Source organism: Salvelinus sp. IW2-2015, linkage group LG20 (assembly GCF_002910315.2).
Source record: "Salvelinus sp. IW2-2015 linkage group LG20, ASM291031v2, whole genome shotgun sequence".
In the NCBI taxonomy this organism is placed as follows: Eukaryota; Metazoa; Chordata; class Actinopteri; order Salmoniformes; family Salmonidae; genus Salvelinus; species Salvelinus sp. IW2-2015.
Genome location: NC_036860.1, coordinates 19023841 through 19048798, shown reverse-complemented (window position 1 = coordinate 19048798; position 24958 = coordinate 19023841). Strand labels below are relative to the sequence as shown.

Sequence of the window (24958 nt, the reverse complement as noted above, 5' to 3'; positions counted from 1 at the left end):
TGTGGAAAAAGGAAAGGGGTCTGAAGACTTTAGGAATGCACTGTATATCATAAGGATGTGGCACTGGTGATGTAGAACACTTCTCCAATTGCTGCCAATTGCTGTTGAGATCTGTTATTCCGTGCAGCGCAAAATCGAGACGTGGGCCAATGTCATATCGTCAACCAATCACATTTGTCAAATCGTTTCGGGCAAAATTCCAGCTAAATTTGGAGAGGACAGCTTGGAGAGGACTACTTACGAAGAGCTACAAAGGTAAGGAGGCCTAAGCCACTATTATTCGAGTCACAGACATGTCTCAAGTCACAAGATCCCGTTCTAAAGTCGACTCCCAACTACAATGTGTTGAGTCTCGAGTCAAGTCCAAGACGTGCATTCTAAAAGCAAGTCGAATCACAAGTTTTTTCAAGTTCAGTCTCAAGTCAAGTAAAAAAAAAAAAGTAAACAGTTAATTTTCTTGATCACCAATTTTTTTTTGAGCTGCATATTTATTTATGGAAATCCTCTCTTCATACAATTTGACATTTGAGCTGCACCCGATCTTATAGCTGTACAGGAAATCAGCAATCTGTTCGCTAGCTCAGTGGTTCTCAAACTTTTTGACCCTCGACCCCCCGTGAACACCCGCGCACAATCGCTGCGCAAATGTAGCTTGTCATTATAGCCATAAACGGTGATGCATTTTCAAAACACAAGATATAGAAATAACCTGGGTTTTAGACCTGCATTTTGAGCTGAAAGTCATTTATGTTAGCAGTCAGTATCAACTAAGGATATCATGTCACATTTTCACTTCTCTGGAGTCCAGAGCAGGCAGGATCATATGGTCTACCTGTACACAGCGGAGGATGCAAGATCTGATGGAAAGCATGATTTGTCTAGCTTTTGTCTTCCTCACAAATATTGTAATTCGTTTGTCAGAATATGTTATATCTTCATCCCATAAGTATTGCAGGTAGTACGATGTTACAGCTATCTCAAGACACATAACCACTGAGGTATATAATTAGAAACCCACCCAAACTAGGCCTATTTGAAATATGAAAATAATCAATGGAATCATCACGAGGTCTGGCAAAGATGCATCTGTAGCAGATTGCTAAACTGTATTTTATATGGATAATATGAGTGTAGGTAGGCTACTCTGTTTTTGCCATGAAAACCCATAGAAAATGAAACAACCGCTTTCAGGTCACGATATGTTCGCCCATTTTTGTGCGTCAATGCTGATGACTGGTCATTGGTCAACAGTCAAAACAAGCAAATCTTTGTTTCTGAAGAACAGATGAGATGTTTTTGAAACAAGATTTGGTGCAATGCCGTAGGCCTATGTTAGTGATCAGATTGAATAAGCAAAAGTATTAATATGAAATAAAAATGGTAGGCTATATGAAGCCTATTAAAATATGAATAAGCAACACTAGTCTGTCTCGTGAATGTCCCTCAAAATCATTCCCTTGTCCCCACAATTGGGTATTTTAAATGTGGTCACACTAATCTTAAGCAGTGGCATGACTCCTGTATACACTTGGCTTCTCTCATGTACCCAGATATGAGTGATTTTAACTTGACTTACTCACTGGTGAAAGTATAATTATTGACTTGTGTCTCATATATGCTTTGTGAGACTGCTAACAGGGACTTTGTTGTGGAGGGTGTTGATTAGGATGCTTTCAACTAAATTGCCTTTCTTAGTTGCGCCTGAAGAGATTAATAAAATTGTATTGAATTTAATGGAATTGTCAGCTGACATGAAGTTGGTGGTTTGTGTGGCTGTTGTGATTCCCTGCAGGTCGCCCCCCTCCTAGAGGACCCAAGGTGGCGGTTCAAGGAGAGCAGCCCAAAGTCCTAGGCCCCCTGGAGAGGGTCTACCAGGAGATTGCCATACTCAGGAAGCTGGACCATCTCAACATAGTCAAACTGGTGGAGGTGAGGGTAGAGCCTACCCAGCTAGCACATAACATTCTGAGAACCATATGTTTTTTAAAGCTTGGTGAGAGCGTGATTGTATTTTTACAACCTCCCCACAAATTTCAGGGAATGGTGCAATAAAATTGCTTGGCTTTGGAACATTCTCAGCACATTTAAGGAACTTGACAAAAAAACTTTATTTTATTGGTATTTCATTACTTTAACAGAAGTTTCTTCAAACATGTTTACATTTAATACCATTTTGGGTAATGTTCTAGGGAAGTTCTTCAACTGGTTTGACAATGGAATGTTCTCAAATAGTTGAGAGAACGTTAAGAAAACAACGTTCTTCTATGGGAATTTCAGTACTTCTGCATAACGTTTCCTACTGTTTTTTAAAAAATATATAAAAAATATACAGCTGATGTCGGAAGTTTACATACACCTTAGCCAAATACATTTAAACTGAGTTTTTCACAATACCTGACGATTAATCCAAGGAAACATTCCCTGTTTTAGGTCAGTTAGGATCACCACTTTATTTTAAGAATGTGAAATGTCAGAATAATAGTAGAGAAAATGATTTATTTCAGCTTTTATTTATTTCATCACATTCCCAGTGGGTCAGAAGTTTACATACACTCAATTAGTATTTGGTAGCATTGCCTTTAAATGGTTTAACTTCGGTCAAACGTTTCGGGTAGCCATCCACAAGCTTCCCACAATAAATTGAGTGAATTTTGGCCCATTCCTCCTGACAGAGCTGGTATAACTGAGTCATGCTCGCACACGCATTTTCAGTTCTGCCCACAATGTGTTCTATAGGATTGAGGTCAGGGCTTTGTGATGGCCACTCCAATACCTTGACTTTGTTGTCCTTAAGCCATTTTGCCACAACTTTGGAAGTATGCTTGTGGTCATTGTCTATTTGGAAGACCCATTTGCGACCAAGCTTTAACTTCCTGACTGATGTCTTGAGATGTTGCTTCAATATATCCACATCATTTTCCTACCTCATGATGCCATCTATTTTGTGAAGTGCACCAGTCACTCCTGCAGCAAAGCACCCCCACAACATGATGATGCCACCCCGTGCTTCACGGTTGGGATGGTGTTCTTCGGCTTGCAAGCCTCCCCCTTTTTCCTCCAAACATAACGATAGTCATTATGGCCAAACAGTTCTATTTTTGTTTCATCAGACCAGAGGACAGTTCTCCAAAAAGTATGATATTTGTCCCGATGTGCAGTTGCAAACAGTAGTCTGGCTTTTTTATGGCGGTTTTGGAGCAGTGGCTTCTTCCTTGCTGAACGGCCTTTCAGGTTATGTCGATACAGGACTCGTTTTACTGTGGATATAGATACTTTTGTACCTGTTTCCTCCAGCTTCTTCACAAGGTCCTTTGCTGTTGTTCTGGGATTGACTTGCACTTTTCGCACCAAAGTACGTTAATCTCTAAGAGACAGAACGCATCTGCTTCCTGAGCGGAATGACTGCTGTGTGGTGCCATGGTGTTTATCCTTGCGTACTATTGTTTGTACAGATGAACGTGGATCTTTCAGGCGTTTGAAAATTGCTCCCAAGGATGAACCAGACTTGTGGAGGTCTACAATTGTTTTTCTGAGGGCTGATATCTTTTGATATKCCCATGATGTCAAGCAAAGAGGCACTGAGTTTGAAGGTAGGCCTTGAAATACATCCACAGGTACACCTCCAATTGACTCAAATGATGTCAATTAGCGTATCAGGAGCTTCTAAAACCATGACATAATTTTCTGGAATTTTCCAAGCTGTTTAAAGGCACAGTCAACTTAGTGTGTGAAACAAGATTTGGTGCAATGCCGTTTCAGCTGTTTGTTTTTTTTGCCACATGATTTTTTGTTTTTTACATTTTATGGTGATTATCTTCAAATAATATTTTTGCAGGAATCTCCTTGCGAATGATTTTGCCGAAGATTGTATCTCAAGATTGTAATTCAAACGTGAATTAAAACATAAGTTAGTTGAAATAAAATAAAATAATTTAAATACAGTAAGACATTGTTAGTTTGGCAAAAAAAAAATAAGCCAACATGTGGGTTAAATCTTTTGGCCAATGGAAAATAATTGAAAATTACTGGAATTGTGATACAGTGAATTCAAACTGAAATAATCTGTCTGTAAACAAGTGTTGGAAAAATGACTTGTGTCATGCACAAAGTAGATGTCCTAACCGACTTGCCAAAACTACAGTTTGTTAACAAGTCATTTGTGGAGTGGTTGAAAAACAAGTTTTAATGACTCCAACCTAAGTGTATGTAAACTTCCGACTTCAACTGTACATTCCGTTCTCATTATCAACAAAATTCTCTGTTTACCTTCTATCTTTTTAACCCTTTGACATGTACGAACAAATGGGTGTGATCTGATCATTCTACAGTTGTCCCTGTAACGTACGCTCAAACGGGTGTGATTAGAACACTTTTTGAGAACGTGCTGTTACGATTGATTACAACAGTCAGCGTTTGAGCTGGCCACATAGTTTTTTTACAAAAACATTTTGCACAAACAGTCTTTACAACATTTTGTCCTCAATATGAGCAGTTTATTTTTGGATGCAATGTTCAGACATTCACAGAATGAGCATAACACAATTCTCATCCAAACCGGAAAATGTAGGCTACATTAGTCGTAGCGCTAACTGAGGAAAGTTACCTAACACAAGCGGTGTTAGGTCTCTGACTGACAGAAACCATACATGAATTATCTAATAGCAATTACTATTTACAATTCATCACATCACGAGTGACCTCACCAGTGATCAAAATAATTGAGTAAAAATCTAAAGTAACCCGAAGATGGGTAGTTTGTGCACGCCGCAACGAGGTTGTAAGATGAGTTGGGTCTGTTTGCAGTATGCATATTGAAGGGGTTGTGTCGTCTATCATCATTTACTGTCATCATTCGCTTCTGGAAGTTTACTCAAAAGACGAGTGAACCATCCCTTCACCTCGTTTTGCTATAACGTCTTTGTTCTGACAGACATTTACGTGACAACCAGAATGTATTGTATGATGTCAACAAACATGGAGCCACACAAAGCTAGGAATTAGCTTAGCATTAGCTCATCATAATCAGTACAAGCTTCATATGTGTCCATTACAATCTATGCAAGTATCGGAATGCATGATTTGTCAYCAGTACTTGAAAACGTGAATAAAACAGTAAATACATTACGCGCTATACATACATACTGTGTGCAACAGTAGATACATTTAATAATGGCRCCAGAGGGGATGGCTGCCGTTTACGAGTTCCTAACCAACTGTGCTATTTTGTTTGTTTTTTGCATTGTTTGTAACAAATTTTGTACATAATGTTGCTGCTACCGTCTCTTATGACCGAAAAGAGCTTCTGGACATCAGAACTGTGATTACTCACCTCAAACTGGACAAAGATTTTTTCTTTAATGAGTCGAACGCAAAGGATATACTGTTTTGTCAAGACAAGGCCCAAATCCCTGTCATCAGCGTGAAGAAAAGACTGAGAAAAAGGGGGAGGAGGGCGGGGTGCCTTGTAAGAATTTGCTGACGAGTAGGTAAAGCTTTGCACACTCTTGGCATTCTCTCAACCAGCTTCATGAGGTAGTCAACTGAAATGCATTTCAATTAACAGGTGTGCCTTGTTAAAAGTGTATTTGTTTAATTTCTTTCCTTCTTAATGTGTTTGAGCCAATCAGTTGTGTTGTGACATGGTAGGGGTGGTAAAAATAAGATAGCCCTATTTGGTAAAAGAGCAAGTCCATATTATGGCAAGAACAGCTCAAATTAGCAAAGAGAAACAACAGTCCATCATTACTTTAAGACATGAAGGTCAAACATTCAAGAACTTTTAAAGTTTCTTCAACTGCAGTCGCAAAACCATCAAGCGCTATGATGAAACTGTCTCTCATGAGGCCTGCCACAGGAAAGGAAGACCCAGAGTTACCTCTGCTGCAGAGGAAAAGTTCATTACAGTTACCAGCCTCAGAAATTGCAGCCCAAATAAATGTTTCACAGAGTTCAAGTAACAGACACATCTCAACATCAACTGTTCAAACGAGACTCCGTGAATCAGGACTTCATGGTCTAATTTCTGCAAGGAAACCACTACTAAAGGACACCAATAAGAAGAAGAGACTTGCTTGGGCAAGAAACATGAGCAATGGACATTAGACCTGTGGAAATATGTCCTTGGTCTGATAAGTCCAAATTTAAGATATTTGGTTCCAACCGCCATGTCTTTGTGAGACGCAGAGTAGATGTACGGATGATCTCTGCATGTGCGGTTCCCACCGTGAAGCATGGAGGAGGAGGTGTGATGATGTGGGGTGCTTTGCTGGTGACACTGTCTGCGATTGATTTAGAATTCAAGGCACACTCAACCAGCATGGCTACCACAGCATTCTGCAGTGATACGCCATCTCATCTGGTTTGCGCTTAGTGGGACTATCATTTGTTTTTCAACAGGACAATGACCCAACACACCTCCAGGCTGTGTAAGGGCTATTTGACCAAGTGGGAGAGGGATGGAGCGCTGCATCAGATGACCTGGCCTCCACAATCACCCGACCTCAACCCAATTGAGATGGTTTGGGATGAGTTGCTTGGGATGAGCTCTTGTCACGTTCCTGACCTGTTTTCTGTTAGTTTGTGTATGTGTTAGCTGGTCAGGACGTGAGTTTGGGTGGGCAGTCTATGTTTTCTGTTTCTATGTTGGTTTAAGGGTGACCTGATATGGCTCTCAATTAGAGGCAGGTGGTTTTCATTTCCTCTGATTGAGAGCCATATTAAGGTAGGTGTTTTCACACTGTTTGTTTGTGGGTGGTTGTCTTCCGTGTCTGTATGTTATTTCGTACCACACGGGACTGTTTCTGTGTGTATGTAGTCTGTTCCTGTTCGTGCGTTCTTCATGTCTATGTAAGTTCTCATGTTTAGGTCAGTCTACGTCGTTTGTTATTTTGTATCATTTCAAGTGTAGTTCGTGTTCGTTTTTCGTCTTGTCAATAAATTCATTATGTATTCACAACCCGCTGCACCTTGGTTCAATCCCTGCTCCTCCTCTTCGGATGAAGAGGAGGAGGACAGCCGTTACAGCTCTACAGTAGGTACCAAAAACAATTAAAAATATTCCTACATAAGACCAATTTGAGCCGGTCAGTCACATATTTAATTACCTTCAAATAACCTATATTTTCCATTCTCAGATCGCCCATAAAACATCCCAGGACAAATTTCACGGAACCAGTGTAAAACGTTTCAGAACATCCCAGAAACCTAAAAATGTACACAGCTTTGTATGAGATCTTCACTTTTTTGGCAATTTCTCACATAGAATGGCCTTCATTTCTCAGAACAAGAATAGACTGACGAGATTCAGAAGAAAGATCTTTGTTTCTGGCCATTTTGAGCCTGTAATCGAACCCACAAATGCTGATGCTCCAGATACTCAATGAGTCCAAAGAAGGCCAGTTTTATTGCTTCTTTAATCAGTACAACAGTTTTCAGCTGTGCCAACATAATTGCAAAAGGGTTTTCTAATGATCAATTAGCCTTTTAAAATGATCAACTTGGATTAGCTAACACAACGTGCTATTGGACCACAGGAGTGATGGTTGCTGATTATAAGCCTCTGTAAGCCTATGTAGATATTCCATTAAAAATCTGTGGTTTCCTGCTGCAATAGTCATTTACAACATTAACAATGTCTACACTGTATTTCTGATCAATTTGATGTTATTTTAATGGACAACAAAACAAGGACATTTCTAAGTGACCCCAAACTTTTCAACGGTAGTGTATGTTCCCAGAACAGGCAACATTTTCACTTCTCTTCTCAGAACGTTGAAAAAACATTTAGTTTTACCAGTCATTCAAATTTATGGCTTCAATCCCACAACAATGTGAAACCAAAAACAGACACACAATTTCCAAGGAACCAAATGTGCTAGCTGGGAAGGAGTGTACTGTATAGGGTGACATTTGGGATGCAGCCAAGTTCTGCTTACCACAGTGGCTTATGTAAAGGAGATGGGAATAGATGGGAGAGGCACTGATTTAGAGATGAGAGACAGACAAGCACCGCACTGACCCTCTCGCTCCTCTCCCAAGTGACAACATCAGAGTGCTCTTCAATCACAGGCAGATGGCGGGGGCTCCCAGCCGTAATTGGGTACCTCATCAGAGCAGGATGGAGGGCTGGGTGGGTGGAGGGCTAGGCGTTGGTGGATAGAGGGCTCGGGGAGGGCTGGGGCTGGAGTCAGTGGGTGGCACCATGCCAGGCCCGCCAGTCATAATGAGTTTACAGTGAAAGGAGGGCAGGGTGGAGGCACTGGGGATGGGATGGAGTCAGTGGGTGGCCATGGGTACCTCTGGGGCTCCCAGCAGCACTGTGCCAGTCATTCGTAATGAGTTTACAGTGAAAGTGGAGCTCCTCTTAGCTTAGTATTTCAACTCTACAGCCCCATCCCAGAGCAGCCAGCCGCCCTCCTTTCCCAGGGCCAGATTAAGGAACCGAAATGCGTGGCTAATCTGACAATGACAAATTGAGATCAATCTGGTCTTGAATTCAAACAAACCCTGGCATTATGTGGCTGAGCAATGAGGAAAAACTGAAATGTTTTTTTGTTCATTGTGTATTTCCGTTTGCGGAATATTTAGATAAAGCCAGGAATAAAAGAAAAAGGGCTACCTATAATTCAATTATGAAAATAATTAGCTTCCATGTGATAAATGGCACGTGTGTATAGGCTTGTGTCCCACATGAATCTTCTCATTGTGCCAGACTGGGTTCAAATGCCTGTTTCATTTTTATGTATTTATTTATCTGTATATGTTATGTATGTATATATGTACAGTACCAGTAAAAAGTTTGGTCACACCTACTCATTTGAGCCAATCAGTTGTGTTGTGACAAGGTAGAGCGGTATACAGAAAATAGCCTTATTTGGTAAAAGACCAAGTCCATATTATGGCAAGAACAGCTCAAATAAGCAAAGAGAAATKACCAAATAGGGCTATCTTCTGTACACCAACCCTACCTGGTCACAACACAACTGATTGGCTCAAACGCATTAAGAAAGAAAGATATTCCTAACATTTCAGACCAGAAAAGTCCAGATCAACTAACCCATGTCAACTAATGTTTTTTAGCGAGGTGTTTTTGCTCATTGATTTTGCTATCACATGAACACACATAAGACATGGCAAAATGTGTAGAATAACAGGAAATTAGCTTGTTCTTTCCATCCCATGGCAAAAAAAATGTAATTGCAGGAAATTAGCTTTAAAATGGAGCGGGATGTTCCCCAATGATGTAAGGGGGGCCCTAGTGAAACAGTTTGGCAACCACTGTTCTACTGTACTGGGCCTGGGTTGGGTCTGGGATGGGATCATATTAATAGTGCTTTGTTAATGAATTTTACAGCCAATATTGGATTCTAGACCAGTAAAATGTTCTTATTATGCTCAGAACCTTTCTCTTCTTTTAAAATATTACTGTCTCTGCTAGAGGAAAATGTAAAACGTAACGTGGCAATTTCATTTGTCACAGATGGTTAGTACAATGATAGAGTACATGTTAGATATTAATATCCTCCTCATTTGGGCCTCAATTCGAACTGGCATCTCACATACTTTAAAGGCCAATGAATACTTGTTACGCTGCATTATTCAGTGCAATGCTAATGCCATGTCCTTATTCTACCTGTTGTGTATTCTATTATATGAGGTATTCCTGATGATGTATTATCATTGTTGCAGGTGTTGGATGATCCTGCAGAGGACAACCTCCACATGGGTATGTACCTCACCAAACTGCTCTCTCCCGCTCTCTTGCTGTGCACTTAATCACCCGTTGACATTAATGAATGATTTATGTGAAAGTCCAAGTTGAGCGTGCTTATCTCAAACTCTAAATCGGCCTGTTGCTGCCCTTAGCAGTTGGCACAGCTGACTCCATATGAAAATGCTAAACTAGAGGATAGCTCATTAATGAAGCCCTTACCACAAACTCTTAGAAAAAAGGTTTCTTCATTTGTCCCCATAGGAGAACCCTTTTTGGTTTCAAGTAGAACCCTTTAGCGGTGAAAAGGGTTCTACTTAGAACCTTTTAGTGGTGAAAGGGTTTCACGTAGAACATTGTATTAGTAAAAGGGCTCCACTTGGAACCCCCTGAAAATATTTTCAGAGTGTTCTCTGGGAAAGGGGGATAACTAGTCAGTTGTACAGCTGAATGCATTCAACTGAAATGTGCTTACCGCATTTAACCCATCCCTTCTGAATCAGAGAGGTCGGGGGGCTGCCTTAATCGGCATCCACGCCATCGGCTAACGAGGAACAGTGGGTTAACTGTCTTGCTCAGGGGCAGAATTACAGATATTTACCTTGTCAGCTCTGGGATTCGAAAATATTTTCAGAGTGTTCTCCTGTGGGGTCAATTGAAGAACCCTTTATGGTTCTAGGAAGAACCTTCTTTTCTAAGAGTGCACCACAACTCCGCAGGGTACATAGACTATGGATGGATTCCTTCGATCACTAGGGAAAGGGGGATTTACAGATTTTTACGGCCATTGGCTAATGAAATGATTTAGCTCATTTAAGGCCTCGTGTGAAAAGGTGTTGTAACTTGGTGTTTGTGTCTGTCAGTCTTCAACCCGTTGTGCCGAGTTCTAGAATATACTACAGTCTCTTTGACAGACATGTATGTACTGTACAGTGCATTCGAAAAGTATTCAGACCACTTGACTATATCCACATTTTGTTATGTTACAGCCTTATTCTAAAATGGGTTAAATTGTTTTCCCCCCTCTTCAAACTACACACAATACCCTGTAAAGTCAAAGCAAAAACTGTTTTTTTGAMATTTTTGCACAAAAAAAACAAACATAAATAACACATTTACATAAGTATTCATACCCTTTACTCAGTACTTTGTTGAAGCACCTTTGGCAGAGATTACAGCATTGAGTCTTCTTGGGTATGATGCTACAAGCTTGGCACACCTGTATTTGGGGAGTTTCTCCCATTCTTCTCTGCTGATCCTCTCCAGCTCTGTCAGGTTGGATGGGGACTGTCGCTGCACGGCTATATTCAGGTCTCGATTGGATTCAAGTCCGGACTCTGGCTGGGCCACTCAAAGACATTCAGTGACTTGTTCCGAAGCCACTCCTGCGTTCTCTTGGCTGTGTGCTTAGGGTGATTGTCCTGTTGGAAGGTGATCCTTCGCCCCCAGTCTGAGGTCCTGAGCGCTCTGAGCAGGTTTTCATCATGGATCTCTCTGGACTTTGCTCCGTTCATCTTTCCCTCACTCTTGACTGCTCTTCCAGTACCTGCCACTGAAAAACACCCCCACAGCATGATGCTGGCACCACCATGCTTCACCGTAGGGATGGTGCCAGGTTTCCTCCGACGTCAAGCTTGGCATTTAGGCCAAATAGTTCAATCTTGGTTTCATCAGACCAGAGAATCTTGTTTCTCATGGTCTGCGAGTCCTTTAGGTGCCTTTTGGCAAACTCCAAGTGGGTTGTCATGTGCCTTTTTACTGAGGAGTGGCTTCCGTCTGACAACTCTACCATGAAGTTGGAGTTGGTTGTCCTTCTGGAAGGTTCTCCCATCTCCACTCTGGAGCTCTGTCGGAGTGACCATCGGGTTCTTGGTCACCTCCCTGACCAAGGCCCTTCTCTAACTATTTCTCAGTTTGGTCGGGCGGCCAGCTCTAGGAAGAGCCTTGGTGGTTCCAAACTTCTTCCATTTAAGAATGATGGAGGCCACTGTGTTCCTGGGGACCTTCAATGCTGCAGAAATGTTTTGGTACCCTTCCCCAGATCTGTGCCCCGACACAATCCTGTCTCGGAGCTCTACGGACAATTCCTTCGACCTCATGACTTGGTTTTTGCTCTGACATGCAATGTCAACTGTAGGACCTTATATAGACAGGTGTGTGCCTTTCCAAATCATGTCCAATCAATTGAATTTAACACAGGTGCACTCCAATCAAGTTCTAGAAACATCTCAAGGATGATCAATGGAAACAGGATGCACCGGAGCTCAAGTTCGAGTGTAGAATTTCGCTACACTCGCATTAACATCTGCTAACCATGTGTATGTGACCAATAAAATTTGATTTGATTTGAGTCTCATAACAAAGGGTCTGAATACTTATGTAAAAAGGTATTTCTGCGTTTTATTTTTAATACATTTGCAAAAATGTCTAAAACCTGTTTTATCTTTGTCATTATGGGGTATTGTATGTAGATTGATGAGATGTTTTATTTATTTAATCAATTTTAGAATAAAGCTGTATGTAACAAAATGTGGAAAAAGGGAAGGGGTCTGAATACTTTCTGAATGCACCGTATGTAGACTGATGTGTTTCTCTTCTCTCCCTCTCCTGCAGTATTTGATTTGATGCCAAAGGGGTGAGTAGCACTTTTTGCAACAATAATTAAAGACTGATCCCCACCCCCATCCTGGTCTCATAGACTAGACATGACATAGTACATGTAAATTCAGTGATCATTGAATGTAAATTCAGTGATATGTACATGTAAATTCAGTGATATGTTATGTTTGGTATGGTTACAAAAGACATATGGTTACTTAATGCAAAAACAAAACTAGAGTGGTTGGTCGGGGTGAATGGTTGGGGCATATAAAGCGAACATCTAGCAACCCAAAGGTTGCGAGTTTGAATCTCATTATGGACAACTTATGCTTTAGCTAATTTGCAACTTTTCAACTACTTACTTTTTAGCTACATTGCAACTGCCCAGCATGTTAGCTAACCCTTTCCCTAACCTTAAATGTAACCGTTTTAGCTAACCCTTCCCCTAACCTAACTCCTAAACTTAACCCAAACATTAACCCTAACCCCTAGCCTCACTAACATTAGCCAGCTAGCAAACATTAGCAACCTAGCCACCTAGCAATATATGTAACATATCATAAGTTTAGCAAATTCTGAACATATTGTATGTTTTGCGAATTCGTAACATATAATACGTATTGTAATTCGTAACATCTCATACGAAATGGGGGATAGACTTCTACAAATGAATACATACCATATGAAATGTAACATATCACATTCTCGCACAGGCGCGAGCTGCCTAGTGACACGAGCCTACCAGATGAGCTAAATGTCTTCTATGCGCGCTTCGAAGCAAGCAACACTGAAGCATTCATAAGAGCACCAGCTGTTCCGGATGACTGTGTGATCACGCTCTCCGTAGCCGATGTGAGTAAGACCTTTAAACAGGTCAACATTCTCAAGGCCGCAGGGCCAGAAGGATTACCAGGACGTTACACCGAGCATGCGCTGACCAACTTGCAAGTGTCTTCACTGACATTTTCAACCTGTCCCTGACTGAGTCTGTAATACCAACATGTTTCAAGCAGACCACCATTGTTCCTGTTCCCAAGAACAAGAAGGTAACCTGCCTAAATGACTACCGACCCATAGCACTCACGTCTGTAGCCATGAAGTGCTTTGAAAGGCTGGTCATGGCTCACATCAACACCATTATCCCAGAAACCCTAGACCCACTCCAATTTGCATACTTCCCCAACAGATCCACAGATGACGCAATCTCTATTGCACTCCACAGTTTGCAGACGGCACAACAGTGGTAGTAGGCCTGATCACCGACAACGATGAGACTGCCTATAGGGAGGTCAGGGACCTGGCAGTGTGGTAACAACCTCTCCCTCAACATGATCAAGACAAAGGAAATGATCGTGGACTACAGGAAAAGGAGGGCCGAGCACGCACTCATTGACAGGACTGAAGTGGAGCAGGTTGAGAGCTTCAAGTTCCTTGGTGTCCACATCACCAACACACTATCATGGTCCAAACACACCAAGACAGTCGTGATGAGGGCACCACAACACCTATTCCCCCTCAAGAGACTGAAAAGATTTGGCATGGGTCCTAAGGTCCTCAAAACGTTATACAGCTGCACCATCGAGAGCATCCTGACTGGTTGCATCACTGCCTGGTATGGCAACGGCTCTGCATCCATCCGTAAGGAGCTACAGAGGGTAGTGCGCACGGCCCAGTACATCGCTGGGGCCAAGCTTCCTGCCATCCAGGACCTCTATACCAGGCGGTGTCAGAGGAAGGCCCTAAAGATTGTCAAAGACTCCAGCCACCCTAGTCATAGATTGTTCTCTCTGCTACTGCACGGCAAGTGGTACCGGAGCACCAAGTCTAGGTCCAAAAGGCTTCTTAACATCTTCTATCCCCAAGCAATAAGAATTCTGAACAGCTAATCAAATGTCTACCCGGACAATTTGCATTGCCCCCCGCACATTGACTCTGTACCAGTACCCCCTGTATATAGCCTCGTTACTGTTATTTTATTATTTGTTTTTTGTTTTTTTTCCCCCTTTTTGTTTTTTCTTTTTTTCTTCTTTACTTCAGTTTATTTTAAGTAAATACTTTCTTAACATTTATTTTTCTTTAAACTGCATTGTTGGTTAAGGGCTTGTAAGTAAGCATTTCACTGTAAGGTCTATATACCTGTTGTATTGATTTGATTTGATATACTAAATGGAGCGTCTCGGATTCAGTGGTGGAAAAAGTACCCAAATGTCATACTTGAGTAAAAGTAAAGATACCTTCATAGAAAATGGCTCAAGTAAAAGTGATAGTCACCCTGTAAAATACTACTTGAGTAAAAGTCTGAAAGTATTTGGTTTTAAATATACTTAATTACATAAACTTAAATATAAGTTTATGTAATTGCTAAAATATACTTAAGTATCAAAAGTAAAAGTAAAAGTATGAATAATTTCCCATTCCTTGTACTAAACAAACCAGACACCAGAATTTTCTTGTTTTTTAAATTTACAGATAGCCAGGGGCACACTCCAACACATAATTTACAAATGAAGCATTTGTGTTTAGTGAGTTGCTAGATCACAGGTAGTAGGGGTGACCAAGGACATTATCTTGATAAGTGTGTGAATTGGACCATTTTCCTGTCCTGCTAAGCATTCAAAATGAAACCCAAAAGTACTTTTGGGTTTCAAGAAAAATGTATGGAGTAAAAAGTACATTAAGTAAATTTTTTTAGGAAAGGAGTGGAGTAAAAGTAAAAGTTGTCAAAAATATAAATAATAAAGTAAATTACAGATAACCCAAAAACTACTTAAGTAGTACTTTAAACTATTTTTTACTTAAGTACTTTCCACCACTGCTCGGATTTACATACAGACTAATGAAATGCTCTGAGACCAGGTTGCCATCCCCTCTTCCCTTTTCCCCTCATCCCCCTTCTTCTCTCTTCCCTCTCTCCGGTCTTCTCCTTCATTACTCAAAGCTGATGTAGTGCCTGGGTTTGTTCACTGCTCCCTCCCTCCTTCTCTCTCTCTCTCACCAGAGGGATTCATTATGTGCTTATGTTTTACACTTGACAGTTATTACCAGTGGTATTAGCACTACACCACTGCACCAGGGTTTCTCTACACTTTCTGCCCCACTGGTTGGGCTCTGTTGGTAACCCTTTCATGTCCAGTTAATAATTATACATCCCTTCCTGTAGAAAAATGGACCCAAAGACATTTTGGACCTTGGACGCTTTGGACACCAAAGACCCAAATGTGATATTAATATCAGCTATACTCTACGAAAGTCCCGCCTACTTCCTGGATCATGTCTCATATTGTTTTTGAATGGGATTCAAGAGTATTATCATCAAATTCATTAAAATGCTGTCATTTAAGATAAACAGTATGTTAAATGATATTTTACACAAAAGGTTCAACCTTTCGTGAATCCCATTCAAAAACAGTTTGGGACATGATCCAGGAAGTAGGCAGGACTTTCACAGCACATGATCAGCTATTAGTAATACTATTCCCCTGTTTCTATCACCAAGAAGTCACTTTGATGTGAAGCTAATGGCTTTATGACATTATGAAGAAAACAGAAGAAATAGAGGTTGTCGCATGGGGAAGTTATTTCTGAATCATGACATTTTGCTTCAATGGAAGGTCAACTTTTCCCAGCTAATCCACCTATTGCCTATTTAACTGTTACTCAGACAGAGAGAGTGAGAAAGAGAGGAGAGGAAAAGAAAAAGGGGAGAGAGGAGAGGAGAGGAGTGAGGTAGAGAGAAGTGATTATTTGATCTCCAGGGTAGGTTGCTGAACCTTCCATTGCCAGACAGAGAACCGAGAGAAGTGGAAAGGGTAAGGAAGAGAAGGGGGGGGGGGGGGGGGAGAGGGAGGGAGGGAGAGAGTGAGAGAATAGATAGATTCGTAATGGTCTATTTCATCCCGGAGAGGAGATGGAAACGCAGTTTCCCTTTAACTTCAATTCCATTTCTCCTTCCATCTATACACACTCAGGATATAGCCATTTAGTTGGAGTCATGTAATGAAATGGAGGACTTCAGACACATTTCAGTGTTGTAGCTAGCTGTCTGTCGAATAGCTGATTAGTGATTTGGTGGTTAAATCAAATCAAACTTTATTTGTCACATGCTCCGAATACAACAGGTGTATACCATACTGTGAAATGCTTACTTGCAAGCCCTTAACCAACAGTGCAGTTCAAGAAGAGTTAAGAAAATATTGACCAAATAAACGAAAGTATAAAATAATAATAAGTAACACAATAAAATAACAACAACGAGGCTACATGCAGCGGGTACCGGTACCGAGTCTATGTGCGGGGGTACGGGTTAGTCGAGGTAATTTGTACATGTAGCTAGGGGTAAAGTGACTAAGCATAGATGATTAACAGTCAGTAACAGACGGTAGCTATGTCTCTAGTCTCTACCATTTTGTGGATAGCCTGGACAGATTGGTCATACTCCATTTAAGCCCTGAATTAAATGAAGTCCTGTCTATGTGAGCAGGAGACATTGAGCTGTTACCGGTGGTGCTGTTCTGGTCCTTGGGTGCCAGTGACGTGGGAGGTTGTGTGTTTGTCTTGTGTAACATTATTGTTTGTACAATCTGCTCCAGAGTGTGCTTGGATTTGGATCTATATACAGTGGGGAGAACAAGTATTTGATACACTGCCGATTTTGCAGGTTTTCATACTTACAAAGCATGTAGAGGTCTGTAATTTTTATCATAGGTACACTTCAACTGTGAGAGACGGAATCTAAAACAAAAATCGAGAAAATCACCTTGTATGATTTTTAAGTAATTAATTTGCATTTTATTGCATGACATAAGTATTTGATCACCTACCAACCAGTAAGAATTCCTGCTCTCACAGACCTGTTCGTTTTTCTTTAAGAAGCCCTCCTGTTCTCCACTCATTACYTGTATTAACTGCACCTGTTTGAACTCGTTACCTGTATAAAAGACACCTGTCCACACACTCAATCAAACAGACTCCAACCTCTCCACAATGGCCAAGACCAGAGAGCTGTGTAAGGACATCAGGGATAAATTGTAGACCTGCAGAAGGCTGGGATGGGCTACAGGACAATAGGCAAGCAGCTTGGTGAGAAGGCAACAACTGTTGGCGCAATTATTAGAAAATGGAAGAAGTTCAAGATCACGGTCAATCACCCTCGGTCTGGGGCTCCATGCAAGATCTCACCTCGTGGAGCATCAATGATCATAGGAAGGTGAGGATCAGCCCAGAACTACACGGCAGGACCTGGTCAATGACCTGAAGAGTGCGGACCACAAGTCTCAAAGAAAACCATTTTAGCAACACACTACACCGTCATGGATTAAAAATCCTGCAGCGCACCAAGGTTCCCCCTGCTCAAGCCAGCGCATGTCCAGGCCCGTCTGAAGTTTGCCAGATGACCATCTGGATGATCCAGAGGAGGAATGGGAGAAGGTCATGTGGTCTGATGAGACAAAAATAGAGCTTTTTTGGTCTAAACTCCACTCATCGTGTTTGGAGGAAGAAGAAGATGAGTTACAACCCCAAGAACACCATCCGAACCGTGAAGCATGGAGGTGGAAACATCATTCATGCTTTTCTGCAAAGGGGACAGGACGACTGCACCGTATTGAGGGGAGGGTGGATGGGCGCCATGTATCGCGAGATCTTGGCCAACAACCTCCTTGCCCTCAGTAAGAGCATTGAAGATGGGTCGTGGCTGGGTCTTCCAGCATGACAACGATCCGAAACACACAGCCAGGGCAACTAAGGAGTGGCTCCGTAAGAAGCATCTTCAAGGTCCTGGAGTGGTCTAGCCAGTCTCCAGACCTGAACTCAATAAAAATCTTTGGAGGGAGCTGAAAGTCCGTATTGCCCAGCGACAGCCCCGAAACCTGAAGGATCTGGAGAAGGTCTGTATGGAGGAGTGGCCAAAATCCCTGCTGCAGTGTGTGCAAACCTGGTCAAGAACTACAGGAACGTAATGATCTCTGTAATTGCAAACAAAGGTTTCTGTACCAAATATTAAGTTCTGCGTTTCTATGTATAAAAATACTTGTCATGCAATAAAATGCAAATTAATTACTTAAAAAATCATACAATGTGATTTTCTGGATTTTTGTTTTAGATTCCGTCTCTCACAGTTGAAGTGTACCTATGATAAAAAATTACAGACCTCTACATGCTTTGTAAGTAGGAAAACCTGCAAAATCGGCAGTGTATCAAATACTTGTTCTCCCCACTGTATACAGGCTGTATTCAAATGCCATATGGAATGGAACTAAAGTATCTTAACTGGTATCCTTCCAGCGGTTAATGACAAAAAGATCTCTCTTTGTCTCCCTGTATCTCTGTCTCTCCGTCTGTCTGTCTCTCTATCTGTCTCTATCCCTCTCTCTCTGTCTTTTTCTCTTGCTAACTCTCTCTGTGTATTTATGTGTTGGTTCCTGATGCGGTCCCAGTCCAGTGATGGAGGTCCCCACAGACAGCCCCTTCACTGAGGAGCAAACACGCCTCTACTTCAGAGACATTGTCCTGGGCATTGAGTACTGTGAGTACCAGCATCATACTCCTCCCTCTCCTCCCCTCTTCCTCCCTTACTGCTCCTCCTCCCCTCTTTGCCTCTACTTGAGAGAGATCGTCCTTGATATCCTGGGCATGGAGCACTGTAAGTACCCACATACATGTATACATGATTGTAGGTACCAGCAGAGGCTCTCGCTCTGAGCTACCAGACTACCCCACTACCCCTATATCACTCTCAGTGGAGAGGAGAAGCCAGCCACCACCACTGCCTCCATTGAACTGAACAGTGTGCCTGGTAGACTTCCGATTCCATTTCCCCCCTCTCTTTGTGTTTTCCACTCATCCCTCATCTATCTCCCATCCAGCCACAGTATGTTCAGGTCTTAAAGGGCTTCTCTGTTCTGGTGTGTCACACACAATCTCCCCTCAGCGCCATTGAGCTCATAACCAATTAGGGCTTTTCTAAGGCCATTTTAGACTGAGTGTGGTCTAGTACATCAATAGTACATCAATAGGTAAACTGTACTGTAGTACCATTGTAGAGAATGGGCTACGTAGGAAGTGTATGCTCTCTATACAGTAGGGAAATTTGGTTTGGTTTGTTATTGTAAATGTTATGATTGGGTGTATGGGTTTGTTGTTGGTCTCTATGTCTATGTACAAGCATGTGGAAATTAATTTCCTTCTTGGAGGACAATAAAATCCAATCTAATGTGCTCTGTAGGCTTCTGTAGAAGCATGGCAAAGCTTGGGCTACACTCTTAGAAAAAAGGTACTATCTAGAAGGGTTCTTCTGCAGTCCCCATAGGAGAACCCTTTGAATAACCCTTTTTGGTTCCAGGTAGAACCAAAAACTAGCTCCTGTTTGATCTCATTACTAACTCAAACACTTAATCTGCAAAAATGACAAGTTAATTAGTGGGTAATGGTGATTTCAGAAACAAAGTGGAACGACCAAAACATAGGCTACATTTGTTGCATTACAACCAGTAATTTAAATGGATTTTTATTTGGATTTCATGTAATGGACATACACAAAATAGTCTAAATTGGTGAAGTGAAATGAAAAAAAATTACTTGTTTTCAAAAAATTCAACATAAAAAAAAATGGAAAAGTGGTGCATGCATATGTATTCACTCCCTTTGCTATGAAGCCCCTAAATAAGATCTGGTGCAACAATTACCTTCAGAAGTCACATAATTAGTTAGATTGCATACAGGTGGACTTTATTTAAGTGTCACATGATCTGTCACATATAGTATATATACACCTGTTCTGAAAGGCCTCAGAGACTTCAACATCCCTAAGCAAGGGACATCACCAAGCAAGCGGCACCATGAAGACCAAGGAGCTCTCCAAACAGGTCAGGGACAAAGTTGTGGAGAAGTACAGATCAGGGTTGGGTTATAAAAAAATATCAGTAACATCCCACAGAGCACCATTAAATCCATTATTAAAAATTTTTAAGAATATGGCACCACAACAAACCTGCCAAGAAAGGGCCGCCCATCAAAACTCAGGGACCAGGCAAGGAGGGCATTAATCAGAGAGGCAACAAAGAGACCAAAGATAACCTTGAAGGAGCTGCAAAGCTCCACAGCGGAGATTGGAGTATCTGTCTATAGGACCTCTTTAAGCCGTACACTCCACAGAGCTGCGCTTTATGGAAGAGTGGCCAGAAAAAAGCCATTGCTTAAAGAAAAAAGTAAGCGAACACGTTTGGTGTTCGCCAAAAGGCATGTGGGAGACTCCCCAAACATGTGGAAGAAGGTACTCTGGTCAGATGAGACTAAAATTTTGCTTTTCGGCCATCAAGGAAAATGCTATGCCTGGCGCAAACCCAACACCTCTCATCACCCCGAGAACAACATCCCACAGTGAAGCATGGTGGTGGCAGCATCATGCTGTGGGGATGTTTTTCATCGGCAGGGACTGGGTCAGAATTGGTCAGAATTGAAGGAATGATGGATGGCTCTAAATACAGTGAAATTCTTGAGGGAAACCTGTTTCAGTCTTCCAGAGATTTGAGACTGGGACGGAGGTTCACCTTCCAGCAGGACAATGACCCTAAGCATACTGCTAAAGCAACACTCGTGTGGTTTAAGGGGAAACATTTAAATGTCTTGGAATGGCCTAGTCAAAGCCCAGACCTCAATCCAAATGTGGTATGACTTAAAGATTGCTGTACACCAGCGGAAGCCATCCAACTTGAAGGAGCTGAAGTAGTTTTGTCTTGAAGAATGGGCAAAAAAATGTGCCAAGCTTATAGAGACATACCCCAAGAGACATGCAGCTGTAATTGCTGCAAAAGGTGGCTCTACAAAGTATTGACTTTGGCGGGGTGAATAGTTATGCACGCTCAAGTTTTCGTTTTTTTTGTCTTGTTTGTTTAACAATAACAAATATTTTGCATCTTCAAAGTGGTAGGTGTGTTGTGTAAATCAAATGATACAACCCCCAAAACAAATTCAGTTGAATTTCAGGTTGTAAGGCAACAGAACAGGAAAATTGCCAAGGGGGGTGAATACTTTAGCATGCCACTGTATCTAAATACGTATCGAATCATCTTGAAAGGGAAAGATGCACATCCCTAGGTAGGTAGGTAGGTAGGTAGGTAGATAGGTGTTAAAAGTGTTGGGCCAGTAACCGAAAGGTCACTGGTTTGAATCCCTGAGCCAACTATGTAAAACATCTGTCGATGTGCCTTTGAGTAAGGCACTTAACCCTAATTGCTCTTGTAAGTTGCTCTGGATAAGAGCATCTGCCAAATGACTAAACTGTATAATGAGTAAGATGTCTTCCTATTTGCCTGGTATTAGAAGTAGAGGAGCTCCTGTCTCCTGATTCTGCCTCTTCGATCCTACTCTGCTCCCGTTCTGCATCTTATGACTTGCACTTTCTTCCCAGCCGGCTCGGCCCTCCTCTCCTGCCCTACCTTCCTGACCTTTTTCTCTTTCCAGATGAAATCCTGCAACTAGTGAAGTCCGGCCGCCCAACAACCTGCCCACTCGACCCCAACCCCTCCTTCTCCAGACCATCTCTGGAGACATTCTCACTTTCCTCATCAACTCATCCCTGACCACTGGCTCCTCTCACTTCAAAATGGCCAGAGTCACCATTCCCCTCCTCAAGAAACCAACACTCGACCCATCTGACGTCAAAAAATGACAGACTGGTATCCCATCTTTCTTTTCTTTCCAAAATACTTGAGCATCCTGTCTCGGACCAACTCTCTCCCTATCTCTCACAGAACGATCTTCTTGACCGTAACCAGTCAGGCTTCAAGACGGGGGTCACTCAACCGAGACTTCGCTCCTCTGTATCCCAGAGGCTCTCCACACTGCCAATTCTGACTCTCTCCTCAGTTCTCATCCTCCTAGATCTATCCGCTGCCTTCGACACCATGAACCATCAGATCCTGCTCTACACCCTCTCAGGGCTGAGAGGCTCTACACACTCTTGGATTGCAGCCTACCTGGCAGGCCAGTCCTACCAGGTGACGTGGGGAGGATCTCTGTCTGCACCACGTACTCTCACTACTGGTGTCCCCCAGGGCTCGGTTGTAGGCCCTCTCCTCTTCTCTCTATACACCAAGTCACTCAGCTCCGTCATATCCTCACACAGTCTCTTCTATCGTTGCTATGCGGTGTTCAACCTTCCCAAGTTCTCACATGTCACCCCGCACACTCCACTGGCTTCCAGTCGAAGCTCGCATCCACCACAAGACCATGGTACTTGCCTACGGAGCTGCAAGAGGAACTGTCCCTCCCTACCTTCAGGCTATACTCAAACCCTACACCCCAACCCGAGTACTCCGTTCTGTCACCTCTGGTCTCTTGGCAGCTCCCGCTCAGCCCAGTCAAAGCTCTTCTCTGTCCTGGCACCCCATTGATGGAACCAGCTTCACTCTGAAGCTAGGACAGCAGAGTCCCTGTCCATCTTCAGAAAAACATCTAAAACCCTACCTACCTCTTCATAGAGTACTTCATGAAAGGCAAAAAATACTGCCTTTCGTGAAGTAACACTCGCACTTTCCCCCCTTACTAGCATTGCCCTGCTATTTTCTGACCACGGAAAATGCTGGATCTTTGCCAAATCATAATGGTCAGGTGCAGGCCTGGAATACGAAGTTCTACAAGGTGCTATTTTGCTGGAATACCCTGTAAAATGCCCTTTTCTCGTTCTCGCTCTCCATTCTCCTTAGTGCACTACCAGAAGATAGTCCACCGGGACATCAAGCCTGCTAACGTACTGCTGGGGGATGACGGCCATGTGAAGATTGCTGACTTTGGGGTCAGTAACCAGTTTGAAGGCAACGATGCCCTGCTCTCCTCTACGGCTGGGACTCCTGCTTTCATGGCCCCAGAGACCCTGTCAGATATCCACCAGAGCTTCAGTGGAAAGGTAGGGTCAAAGAGTGTGTGTGTGTGTGTGTGTGTGTGTGTGTGTGTGTGTGTGTGTGTGTGTGTGTGTGTGTGTGTGTGTGTGTGTGGTGTGCTTTCTCGTTGCAGTACAATATTTTTTCTAACATAGGAAATGTATATTTCCCAGGCTGTTTATATAGAGCTGTGATGTTCAAGGGTTGGCAGCATCGGTTGCAGTAGATGTTGGCCTGTAGCCAGCCGAGCCGTGGAACAAGCGGAGGAACAGGAGGCAAAACAGGAGGAAGAGGAATAAAAACCATGAAATTAAAATGAGCCGCCACCAGTCAAAGTGGAGCAGAGAGGAGAGCAGTGGGTGAGGAGAGGGGAGGGGAGGATAGGAGAAGAGAGGGGCCAACGATGCCAGGAGGAAGCCTACCTCTCTCCCTCCTTCTCTCTCTCTATCTCTCTCTCTTTCCGTGTCCCTCCCTGCATACTTTAGCAACAAGCGTCAGGCAGCGAGACAAGAGGAGAGGAAAGGAGGAGAGGAGAGCAGAGTAGAGTCCATCACTAGGCAGCACAACACACACCAGCATCTTTGTGCTGCTCTGACTAACAGCTCATCTCTTTGTGCTTCTATTTAATCAGCCCACCCGCTTTATAAGATAACTAATTCATTTTCTGGCTTTTTTCTGGATAATCCTCAAATGCCAGTTTGATTTGATGGGTTTGGTCACGGACAGGAAGACCATGCCTGCAACTGAGAACTTGGAACAGAAAATTGCACGACAGACAAAACTGTCAGCAGAGTATGAATTGGGTAGGAGACAAGTGCTCTAGGCCGCTAGCCTTCCTTCGGTCTGTCTTCAGGGAACATGTGCTGTACAAGTGCCACTCCTGTTCTGATTTGTCAAGTAGTCCCCGAGCCTTGTTCGAGAGCAAACACTGTATCATTGACGTCTGCTAATTCTATACTCAGCAGCAAAACACAATCTAAATTATTTGATTTCAGTGGAAGATGTTTAAAAGAACACAAAACAAAAGCCACACTCTCAGTCGCTCTGAAATTGCAGTAGCCTGTCTGTATCTTTATAGAAGAGATTGGCTGTGCAGTGCTCTAATGGTTCATTTGATAAAAGATAGGCTGTGTAATAGAGTGGCTGGGGTCAGAGGGCTGGGTTTATCAATCATAGTGCCAGCCGGGCCAGCCAGTAAGCAAGCCAAGCAGGCAGAGAGAGAGTGTCCTGGTCAGTCAGTGTGCTGCACATTGGAACCCAGCTGTTAGATCGAGGACAGAGAGAGAGAGAGGGGAGGGGGGAGAGGGATGAAGAGAGAGAGAGAGAGCAGGGCAGGAATGAGACTGATGGATGGCTGCAGGCTGAGGCTCGATTGGCTCTCTGCTTCTGTTTCCTATCTGATTGCCCTGCAAAGGTCTCTGGAGATACACTCGTTGGGTTGATAGTGGACTTGGAAAGTGGTATGAGCGGTGTGTGTGTGTGTCTGGGTGTGTGTGCTTGAGTGCTTGTCTATCTGTCTGTATCTACCTGTCTGTGTCTTTTTGTGTCTGTCTGTCAGTCTGTATGTCTGTCTGTGTAATCTTATTCTGAGTCTGTGTTTCTCTATGTGTTCACTGGTACAGCTCCTCTTACCGTTTGACTGCTATTGTTTTTCAGGCATTGGATGTATGGGCCATGGGAGTGACTGTCTACTGCTTTGTGTTTGGGAAGGTAAGCAAGCCATCTGATTTCTGTGTCCATTTTCTCTTCTTTTCACTACTTCCCAGCCTGC

General features: G+C 42.7%; 1 protein-coding gene across 1 annotated transcript in view; it reads left to right on the top strand.

Moving 5' to 3' along the window:
* Positions 1 to 24958, top strand: part of camkk1a (calcium/calmodulin-dependent protein kinase kinase 1, alpha a) — a 133744-nt gene that overhangs the window by 81825 nt on the left and 26961 nt on the right. Inside the window, 6 exon segments of the mRNA XM_070449255.1 lie at positions 1793 to 1929; positions 9688 to 9724; positions 12323 to 12344; positions 18745 to 18833; positions 23014 to 23213; positions 24844 to 24897. Of these exon segments, the coding sequence (XP_070305356.1) occupies positions 1793 to 1929; positions 9688 to 9724; positions 12323 to 12344; positions 18745 to 18833; positions 23014 to 23213; positions 24844 to 24897 (539 nt within the window).